The sequence below is a fragment of the Myotis davidii genome, unplaced genomic scaffold (genome assembly GCF_000327345.1).
Source record: "Myotis davidii unplaced genomic scaffold, ASM32734v1 scaffold855, whole genome shotgun sequence".
Taxonomy (NCBI): domain Eukaryota; kingdom Metazoa; phylum Chordata; class Mammalia; order Chiroptera; family Vespertilionidae; genus Myotis; species Myotis davidii.
Genome location: NW_006286978.1, coordinates 415,499 through 425,722, shown reverse-complemented (window position 1 = coordinate 425,722; position 10,224 = coordinate 415,499). Strand labels below are relative to the sequence as shown.

Below are 10,224 nucleotides of genomic sequence, written 5' to 3'. Positions count from 1 at the left end.
TCTCAGGGCATTTTTAATCCACTCATCTACTGATGGGCACTCGTACTGTTTCCAGATCTTAGCAATTGTCAATGGCGCTGCTATGAACATAGGGGTGCATATGTCGTTTCTGATGGGTGTTTCTGGTTTATGGGGATATATTCCTAGAATTAGGATCACTGGGTCAAATGGAAGCTCCATTTTTAGTTTTTTGAGGAAACTCCATACTGTTCTCCACAGTGGCTGCACCAGTCTGCATTCCCACCAGCAGTGCATGAGGGTTGTGCTGGCAAGGATGAGGAGAAAAACCCTCGTGCATTTTGGAATTTTTATTGGTAATGTATTAATTTTTCAAAGGATTGTTTGTGGAGGAATTGTCTTTATTATGTGGATAATACTTTTGTGTGAGCCTGTAGGGGTGTTCGTGTTGACCAAGTCAACTTGGCATATACGGTTGCCAATACCAAAAGGTGCAAGACAAGTAGGAGCTCAGTGAAGTTCCCAGAGATCCAACTGATGGACAGGATCTTGTGATATTGGAAAGAAGGAAGGGAAGATTGTAGATCCAGGGGTTCTGTGAGCTGACTGTGCACCTGAAAGTATGGGTGGAACCCTTCGCTGTGTGCAAGCTGGCTTGCATGTATCTGGCACACAAAGAAGCTCAATAAATGTTTGTTGAATGAGTGCACGATCGAATGAATCAATTAATTTTTGGAGAACCTATTGTATGCCAAACAACTTGCTAGTGCTTTACATACATTATCTCTAATCCTTATAACAACTCCGCCAGACAGTTACTATGACTCCAATTTAATAGGTCAGGAAAGCTGAGGCTCAGAGAGGGCAAGTCCCTTGCCCATATCCAAACCCTGGTCTTTAGATTCCAGAAGTCATTCCCCGAAAGGATCAGATCCATTTCCACTCTTCCACTCATTCATCGTCAAGGATTTATTAAGCACCTATCGTGTAGCCCAACGACCTAATACAACAACCGCTCCAGTGACAGAGCATGCGGAGGACTCCCAGGAAGACGAGCTGAGCGGCTGGACTGTGGGTACCGAAAGGGCGGGGTTTCTGGTGCAAATTTCCAGGGTATGTAGCTGTCTAGGCTACGTAGTTATGGCTTTGGCTAGACTAGATCGAGGTTAAAGCGAGGTCTAGGAAGCTGGTATTATGCATATTGGCGGACAGGGGGCGCAGTTCCGCAGCTAGAAAAGTGGCCTGAAAATCTGGGCGCCTACCGACCATCCGTGCGCAGGCGCAGAGAACCCAAGGAGCGGCTTATTGCCCAACCGGGGATAGTTTCAGAGAAGAAGGCGTGGCTTAATTAATTACCTCTCGCTGATTTGCTTCTATCACTGAGGGCGCGGCCTAGGCTCCCTTCTCAGAATGAGGGCCGGCCAATCTAGTTTTCCCTCCGCATCAGAGGCGTGGTTTAGGGCGGACACTTGAAGCAGCCCTTGATGATTGGCCGCCTCGCTCAGAGGGCAGAGCTGGCAGAGCTGTCCATCTTACTTGCGCTCACTTCCTGTGGAGTTTCCCCAGCTCAGGGAGGAGGGGGAAAAGGACAAGGGGGAGGAGGGCGGTCGTCCGGGGTTAGGTTCTTAGGTGGGGGGGCTGGTGTTGGTCCGTTCAGGGCGGGGGATGACTCACAGCCCATCCCATCTCCCCCAAGGCCGCCCGCCCACGCAGAGCTCGCTGCATGGCTTAGAGGAGGAGGCGGTGGCCAGCAGGGGGAGGGGGACTCTTATTTTGTTAGGGGGACCGGGCTGAAGACTGACCGGCCTGGCAGGGATCACCTGGGGCCGGGCGTCATGTCTCATGTGGCCGAGCCAGCTCGGGACGGCATAGAGGCCAGTGCGGAGGGCCCTCGAGCCGTGTTCGTGCTGTTGGAGGAGCGCAGGCCGGCCGACTCAGCCCAGCTGCTCAGGTGCGGGGCTGCTTGGGGCCAGTAGTGCTGACTGGGGTTCCCGGGAGCCTGATTTGGGTGCAGTAGGGGCCCCGGTCTGGGATTGGAGGGCCTCGGCCTAGGGTTGGAGGACGTCGGGGCGCCCGTCTTGGGGGGGCACCTAAGGAATCCGGCGGTGGCCTGCTTGAACTGAAGCTTAAAAAGAGTCCTGGAAGTGCATTAAGGGAAGCCTGGTTCAGATTTGGAGGTGGGGGTTGACTGGGTCTCTAGAGGGACTTATTCTGATGTGTTCAGAAACAGGTCTAGGGTAGCTGAACTTGGGCGACTGAGGCTCTAATTAGAGGCTGAATTTGGGGTCCTTGAGTCCGGCATGAGGGGGATGAAGTTGAGGGGGCACTCTGTAGGTGAGGCACTGATTTTAAGGGACTTTTAGCTCAGTGTCAGAGAAGGGTTTCTGGGGGACAGAGGTGCTTTCTTGGGAGCTTGGTGATTCTCAATGGCTGGTTGCTGGAGGCTGTGCTTGGGGATGATATGAGTCCGGTAGGATTTGGGGGTGTCTCAGATAATGCTGTGTGAGACCAGCCTTGTGAGTGTGTGAGAGCGAGAGAATCAACATTCATCAAGACTTGACCAGAATAATCTCTTCACTCCCAACTGAATCAGATCCCAAGGAGAGTGAAAAAGCGCCCCCTCCATCAGGGCTTGAATGGGAGACAGGCAGACAGAGGTGATGGAGATGGTGCTACCTCTTAGCTCAGTGAAGAAGGCTTCAGACTTTATTTGGGAACCCAGAGGAGGGTCTTGTTCCTATTGCCACCTGCCTTAGCCTCTTAGCAAGCCAACCTCTGCTCACTGCATACACACACACACACACACACACACACACACACACACGCACATACATGTTCTTTTTATCTCACCCTCCTACTCTATCTCTCAGACCCTGGGGGTAATCTTGAATCTGTCAGCAGAGCTGGAATGAGCACCAATTGCACCATCCCTATCTGGGTGGGTCTTATCATCAGCGGCCTTGGAAGCCCCAACCCCCATTTCTCCCAAGTTCTGTGCAGTGGGTCTGTAAGCATGGGAGGGGGCTTTGCCTACTTTCTGCCTGGAATTGTGCTGAGCTCGGCGGATCCTCGAGCTTCCTCTTCCCAACTTCCTGGGTGGTTTTAGGGCCCCATCTGAGGGAGAGGAAAGGAAGGAAGACAGATCTTTGGGGAGGGGAGAAAATTCTTGCCAAGTGAAGTCACCCCCAATCTCAGAATTCTGAATCTTTGACTAAATTCAAGGATGCATATCCATCTGCGTGCAGGATTAGGTCCCCTGCACACTAGGATCTTACTCCCAGCATGGAGGCCTGAGCAGGAGCCTTTGCGTATGTTCTGATGCCTGTATAACAACCTAGATCATCACAGTAGTTCAAAGGGAGGGGTGTACATGACTTGTGTGTCAGTGGGTGTTGGTATTGGAGGCGTGTGCCTTTTGATCTCTTCCAAAAAAACTGGAGAGTGGTGGGCCGGCTCATCTGGCCAAGAAAAGAAAGCTCGCATAAAGTGGATGTTCCACCCAAATGCTCCCTCTTGTAAATCCAGATTGTTGCACCGAGGGCAGCCTTTGCTATTTCCATTTCGTATTTGGGTATGTGTTGGCATCCCGTGAACTCTGGCCGGGGAGGGGGGAACTCATTTGCAAAGTGGTGGATCCTTCTATAAAGTGAATCATTGACCCCAGTTCTCTTTGTGATGCATTCAGTTGGTGTCACAATGGGCTGTTATACTGAGGGATGCCCCTACCGTGCTGCATGTGTGTGGACAACGTGGGCTCACATTCAGCAGCCTGAAAAACAGTAGGGGGTATGGGGGCTGGGAGAGCTCTGAATGCAAAGTCAGGACTCCTGCAAAGTGAGTCTGGCATTCCTACATTCTTCACTTCCATTTTCCTCAAACCCAGGTTGTGGTAACACGTGAGTGTTAGGGCACGGTGTTGGGATCCAGGCACTTTTATTGTTTTGAATCTTAAGGGACTATCGGTAACACAGCAAAAGATAATGGGGTGGGGGAGAGGGCGTGGGAATTTATGGTGGTGCTACCCAGCGGAGTGGCTGAATGTTAGAGATACACTGTTTTCCTTATCTTCCCCGCCTCTCTCTTTCTCTTTCTCTTTCTTGGAGGGGATTGAGGTCTCCATACAATAACTGACCACCACCCCTACCTCACCCTCACCCTCAGCCTGAACTCTTTGCTTCCGGAATCTGGGATTGTTGCTGACATCGAGTTAGAAAACGTCCTTGATCCTGACAGCTTTTACGAGCTCAAAAGCCAGCCCCTACCACTACACTCAAGGTAATGTCTCCTTTGATTCCTCTCCCAATTCCTCAGGGCCCTCCATTCCCTCTTGCTGGGCAGTGGCCCTCAGTGCCAGCCCGACCCATTCTCTCCACCAGTTTGTATTTTCCAGTCATTAAAATAAGGGGCCGGAAAAATCATGTTACATGAAAGCAGGTGGCCAAGCTAGGATTCCAGTATCTCGGACTAGACCTCAGCTGCCTCCCCCAACCCTACCTGCACACCCATTCATTCACAAATATGGCTGCAGCATCCCTAGAGTGCCCAGAGACTGGGTGTGCCTTGCTCTAGCTCAGTGCTGAGGTAGGCGGAGCCATACCCTCAACCCCTGCTCACCCTTCCCCCACTCAACAAACTCCCCCACCCCCCAGCCCTTGAGGAACCCCTGCTGGTCTCTTCTTTCCCCAAGCTGGGGAAGTCTAAATGTGCTGAGTCATGGGCTTGGGCTCTAAGAGAGGGGAGGGGACCTGGAAGAGGGGCAGGAAGAGAGGATTGTGAAATTTCTGAGATTTTCAAGACTGAGTAGCTCCTGGGACTAGAGGCCCAGGCAGGGGAGGAAGAAGGTACTGCGATTGTCCTGTAGCCTGATGCCCACCCCCGGGAGCTAAGGGAGCATCTCCAGCCCCAAATTGAGCTCAAGAGCCCTCTGTATCTACGGCCACAGCCTCCCTTAAATAGGATAAAGCCCCTTGCCCACAGCCAAGCCGTGGCATCTCTGCTCAATATAGGAACAGACCCAAATTGAGACTTCACCGTAAGGAATGAAGGCTAAAATCCCCCCCACCAGACTGACCCCTGAGGGCTGCTACCAGGCCTGGCTCCTGTGATTTACTCCGTCACATTAGGTTTGGGACAAGACTTTTAGCTTACTTGTGGCCCCGTATTTCCCATTCCACAGCCTCCCAATATCACTGCAGGCCACACCAGCCACCTCAGCTACACTGTCTGCATCATCTTCTGCAGGGGGCTCCAGGACCCCTGCCATGTCCTCTTCTTCTTCATCGCGGGTCCTGCTGCGGCAGCAGCTCATGCGGGCCCAAGCCCAGGAGCAGGAGAGGCGTGAGCGTCGGGAACAGGCTGCAGCCTCTCCCTTCCCCAGCCCTGCACCTGCCTCTCCTGCCATCTCTGTGGTTGGTGTCTCTGCTGGGGGCCACACATTGGGCCGTCCTCCCCCTGCTCAGGTGCCCAGGGAGGTGCTCAAGGTAAGGTCCCAGAGTCCTTGGGGAGTGGTCCTGGTGACTTTTAGCTCAGGTCCTGGGGCCCTAAGGAAGGTCTTTAGGTGCTGTTAAAGTAGGCTGTGCCAGTATCCCATTGTGTTTAAGGTTTCTGAGATTTTCTTGTGGGATTGTGAGGGGTTCTTAGGGGCCATAGGATGTCTTGGTGGACCATGGAGGGTAGGGAGTGCCCCAGGTGGGCCCTAGGGTGCCTGAGGAGTGGCTTTGGAGGAAGAGATGCATATAGATGTGGTGCATTAGGAGTTCTGTGGCTTTTGGATGTCTTGGGAAGCAATATGTAGTTCCTGGGTCTGTTCGGTGGTATCTTGGGTGGAGTCTTGGGGACTGTGACAGGGGCGGGGGCTCCAGAAACTGAGGGGTTTGACCATCCGTGGGTGGATCCTAGTGGCTTTGAGGGGTGTCCAAGAAAGGGAATTTGGGTGCTGGGAGAGACTTACCAGTATTTTGGGGGGTTCTCAGACTCTGGGCCCGGTTTGCCCAGAGGTACCTCTCTGAGTCCTGTTCTACCTTGTCCCCTCCTGTCCCTCCTTCCCCTTATCCCACAGGTGCAGACCCATCTAGAGAACCCAACACGCTACCACCTGCAGCAGGCACGCCGGCAGCAGGTCAAACAGTACCTGTCCACCACACTTGGGCCCAAGCTGGCTTCCCAGGCACTCACCCCACCACCGGGGGCTGCTAGTGCCCAGCCGCTCCCTGCCCCTGAGGCCACCCATGCTACTGGCCCTACAGGCAGCGCCCCCAACAGCCCCATGGCACTACTCACCATCGGGTCCAGCTCAGAGAAGGAGGTACGTGGCTGCAGACAACGCTCCCATGCTCCACCCTCCAACTTCTTTTTTTTTTTTTTTCACCCTCCAACTTCTGCTAACCCTCCTCCATATTTACTTCTGTCCCCAGATCGATGATGTCATTGATGAGATCATCAGCCTGGAGTCCAGTTACAATGACGAGATGCTCAGCTATCTACCTGGAGGCACTGCGGGGCTGCAGCTCCCCAGCACGGTAAGGCCCCGAGATGGGAAGTTGGTTTAACAACTTAGCGCATCTCTGTGTCACTGAGACTACATCAGGATTGGCTATATGTATAAGAGACCATGACCGTCACCGTGGATTGTATTAAGATAGAGAAGGAGACTATATGATGATAAGGGGCATAGCAATGCCCTGAGGCCTTTAGTTGGATTGCATGGAAAGGTAGACCTTGTAGATTTTCTTTTTTTAGAGAGTGGGAGGGGGAGAAAGAGAGAGAGAAACATCGATGTGACAGAGACACATCAATTGGTTACCTCTGCACCTACCCAACTGGGGCAGGGATCGAACCCCCAACCCTTGGTGCATGGGCTGATGCTCTAACCACTTAAACACACTGGCCAGGGCAACCTTGCAGATTTTAATACATACAGGATGGGGACTTCCTGTATGTATGAAACTATTAGGGCATAATAAACTGCTCACTCAAACTTGAATGTAGGAGGGACCAAGAGATGGGACTATTTATTTATTTATTTATTATTACTTTTTTATTAATCCTCACCTGAGGATATTTTTCCATTGCTTTTCAGAGAGAGTAGAAAGGAGGGAGGGCCGGGGAGAGAGACAGAGGAGAGAAAGAAAAATAAACTGGTTGCCTCCCCCGCACACCCCAACTGGGCTGGGGATGGAACCTGCAACCTAGGTTCGTGTCTTTGATTAGGAATCTAACCCGTGACCCTTCGGTGTGCGGGCCCCCTAACAGCTGAGCCACAGCAGCCAGGGCAAGATTGGGGGGTCTTTTAGCCTTTTGAATGTATCAAGAGACTGAAACACTCCAAAAGTCTCAAAACTTGACATGGTTGGACCTTGAAGTGATTCCAGGTACTGTGCCTCTGGCAGTGAACTGTGCCAAGAGGCTGGGGCCTTGTAGAGAGTGGATAAAACTTTCTAAAGCAACAAATATATCAAACATTGTAATATTCTGGTTCTCAAACATTGCAAGAGTCCCATAACTTGTTTCAGGGCATACCAGATGGCTGTAGTTTTTTCTTTCCAACTTACCAAGAGGATAGAAGCATATATAAAAATTATACCAGTTTATCAGAACTTTGTGTCGATTTGGACACAGCTAGAGATTGCAATCTTATATTAGATGGAAGCAACAGATTGGTAGGGGTTTCAAGAGATGAAATCCTCTCTAGAGATGGGACTAATTACTTACAGATTAGTATGTCGCCCTAGGGTGTATCCAGGAGAGTGCAAAGGGGAGAAAACAACGTAGGCGGAAATAAAAGCAGAGCTAGTTGTGTAGTTGGACAGGAAATCCTAGGAGGTCAGAATATGCAAGAAGATACTCGAGTCAGAGCGTTGGTGCATGGCAGCTGGAGACTACGTATGTGAGGTGGTGCAACACGGTCACTGCAAAAGACTGGAGATCGGGCTGGAACTCTTCAGAAGGCCAGATTTGGGATGGAACGTTGCCATGACAATTTCCCCAAGGTCTGAGGCGATTGGGTTGGAGTGTTCCAAGAATGCTGGATTGGAATGTCGTGCTGGGATGGGGTGGGGGTGGGGATGGGGGGCTGATGGACTGAAATGTTCCATCGGAGTCCACAACGACCTGAGAAGGGTGGCTTTGCAGCATTTCTTCTCTCAGAGCCGGCCCTGGGTTTGGGAGAGCAGCTTCAGAGCTCACGGGGGGATTGACCTGAGGGGCTGCAGGAGCATGATGAACAGGCCAGGCAGGCTCTAGTCCCCGGCACAGCAGGGTAGGTCCATTTGATCCTGTCCTCCCTTATTTTTTAAAATATCCATACTTTTAAAAAATATATTTTTACTGATTTCAGAGAGGAAGGGAGAGGGAGAGAAGATATAGAAACATCAGTGATGAGAGAGAATCATTGATTGGCTGCCTGGTGCACACCCCACACTGGGAATCGAGCCCACAACCCAGGCATGAATGGAAATTGAATGGTGACCTCCTACTTCATAGGTTGACGCTCAACCACTGAGCCTCACCAGCCTTATTGAGTCACCATGTGAAATTCCCTTGAAAGAGAAGATTCCTGTACTGAGTCAGCCAATCCTTGCATTAGGGGACATGTCTTTGGGGATGCGTAGAGGGTCGGGAGCCTGGTTCTAAGACGGGGCTGAGCCTGGGGTCTGTTGCCAATCATCCTTTCTCTGCTATGCCTGCCCGCAGCTGCCTGTGTCAGGGAATCTGCTTGATGTGTACAGTAGTCAGGGTGTGGCGACACCTGCCATCACTGTCAGCAACTCCTGCCCAGCTGAGCTGCCCAACATCAAACGGGAGATCTCTGGTAAGGGCCAGGCTTAGCCCCATGTCTGCCAGGTGTGGGGGTGGGCCTGATTGTGGGGGAAGGGGTTTAAGCAGACAGAAATGGGAACTCATTGCCTTCTTTTTCCACATGGCCCATGGTCCTACTTTCACCCCACTGCCTCTCATGTTGGGTTTAACAAATGGCCCATCACCATGGCTTCTTGAAAAACAGTAAGAAGAATGGCATTTTTTGTTAATTCTCACCTAGGGATATTTTTTCCCATTGATTATTAGAGAGAGTGTGTGGAAGAGAGGGAGAGAGAGAGAGAAACAGAAACAGAGAGAGAGAAACATTGATGTGAAGGAGACACATCAATTGGTTGCCTCCTGTACCCTGACTGGGGCCGGGGATCAAACCTGCAACCCAGGCAATTGCTCTTTTACAGAGGAAGGGAGAGGGATAGAGAGTTAGAAACATCAATGAGAGAGAGACGTTGATCAGCTGCCTCCTGCACACCCCCTACCGGGGATGTGCCTGCAACCAAGGTACATGCCCTTGCCCGGAATCAAACCTGGGACCCTTCAGTCCGCAGGCCGACGCTCTATCCACTGGGCCACGCCGGCCGGGCCTAAAGAGCAACTCTTCAGTCCCAGCTCCTAGCACTGCCTAGTGATGGTGAACCTTTTTTTTTTTTTTTTAAAATTTTATTGATTTTTTACAGAGAGGAAGGGAGAGGGATAGAGAGTTAGAAACATCAATGAGAGAGAGACGTTGATCAGCTGCCTCCTGCACACCCCCTACCGGGGATGTGCCTGCAACCAAGGTACATGCCCTTGACCGGAATCGAACCTGGGACCTTTCAGTCCGCAGGCCGACGCTCTATCCACTGAGCTAAACCGGTTTCGGCCCAGGCAATTGCTCTTAACCGGGAATCGAACCCACGCCCTTTGGTCCGACGCTCTAACCACTGAGAACACTGGCCAGGGCAAGAGTGGCATTTCTTAAAAATATATTTTTATTGATTTCAGAGAGGAAGGGAGAGAGATAGAAACACCAATGCTGAGAGAGAATCATTGATCGGCTGCCTCCTGCACGCCCCCTACTGGGGATCGAGCCCGCAACCCAGGCATGTGCCCTTGACTGGAATCAAACCCGGGACCCTTCAGTCCTCAGGCCGAAGCTCTACTATGCACTGAGCCAAACCGGCCAGGGCAAGAGTGGCATTTTAAAAAGGTCATTTCCCCTGCATGTGCCCACCAAAGCCTACCTCAGCAACACACACTGCCCTCCTTCTTTCCCATGCCCAGAGGCCCTGACTACCTCCACTCTCTTCCAGAGACAGAAGCCAAAGCTCTTTTGAAGGAACGGCAGAAGAAGGACAATCACAACCTAAGTGAGTGAGAGCATATGCCCTTGCCACCATGCTCTGCAGCCCTGCCTCGCTCTGTGCCCCATCCTGCCTTGGGGGTCCCCTCCCAGAAACGGCTTCCCAACGC

The 10,224-nt window shown here is 51.8% G+C and overlaps 1 protein-coding gene across 6 annotated transcripts in view; it reads left to right on the top strand.

Moving 5' to 3' along the window:
- The first annotated feature begins 1,524 nt into the window (after positions 1 to 1,524).
- TFE3 (transcription factor binding to IGHM enhancer 3) overlaps positions 1,525 to 10,224 on the top strand; it is a 12,103-nt gene continuing 3,403 nt past the window's right edge. The window contains exons 1-8 of one of the 6 annotated variants that reach the window (XM_015560754.1): positions 1,820 to 1,909; positions 3,644 to 3,744; positions 4,120 to 4,233; positions 5,200 to 5,438; positions 6,017 to 6,262; positions 6,372 to 6,476; positions 8,650 to 8,767; positions 10,065 to 10,121. In XM_015560754.1, the coding sequence (XP_015416240.1) occupies positions 5,220 to 5,438; positions 6,017 to 6,262; positions 6,372 to 6,476; positions 8,650 to 8,767; positions 10,065 to 10,121 (745 nt within the window). In that variant the 5' untranslated portion in view covers positions 1,820 to 1,909; positions 3,644 to 3,744; positions 4,120 to 4,233; positions 5,200 to 5,219. Of the gene's footprint in view, positions 1,910 to 3,643; positions 3,793 to 3,818; positions 3,855 to 4,119; positions 4,234 to 5,134; positions 5,439 to 6,016; positions 6,263 to 6,371; positions 6,477 to 8,649; positions 8,768 to 10,064; positions 10,122 to 10,224 lie in introns of those variants that run through there. The other 5 variants (XM_015560753.1, XM_015560756.1, XM_015560755.1 and 2 more) reach the window with 5 other exon arrangements.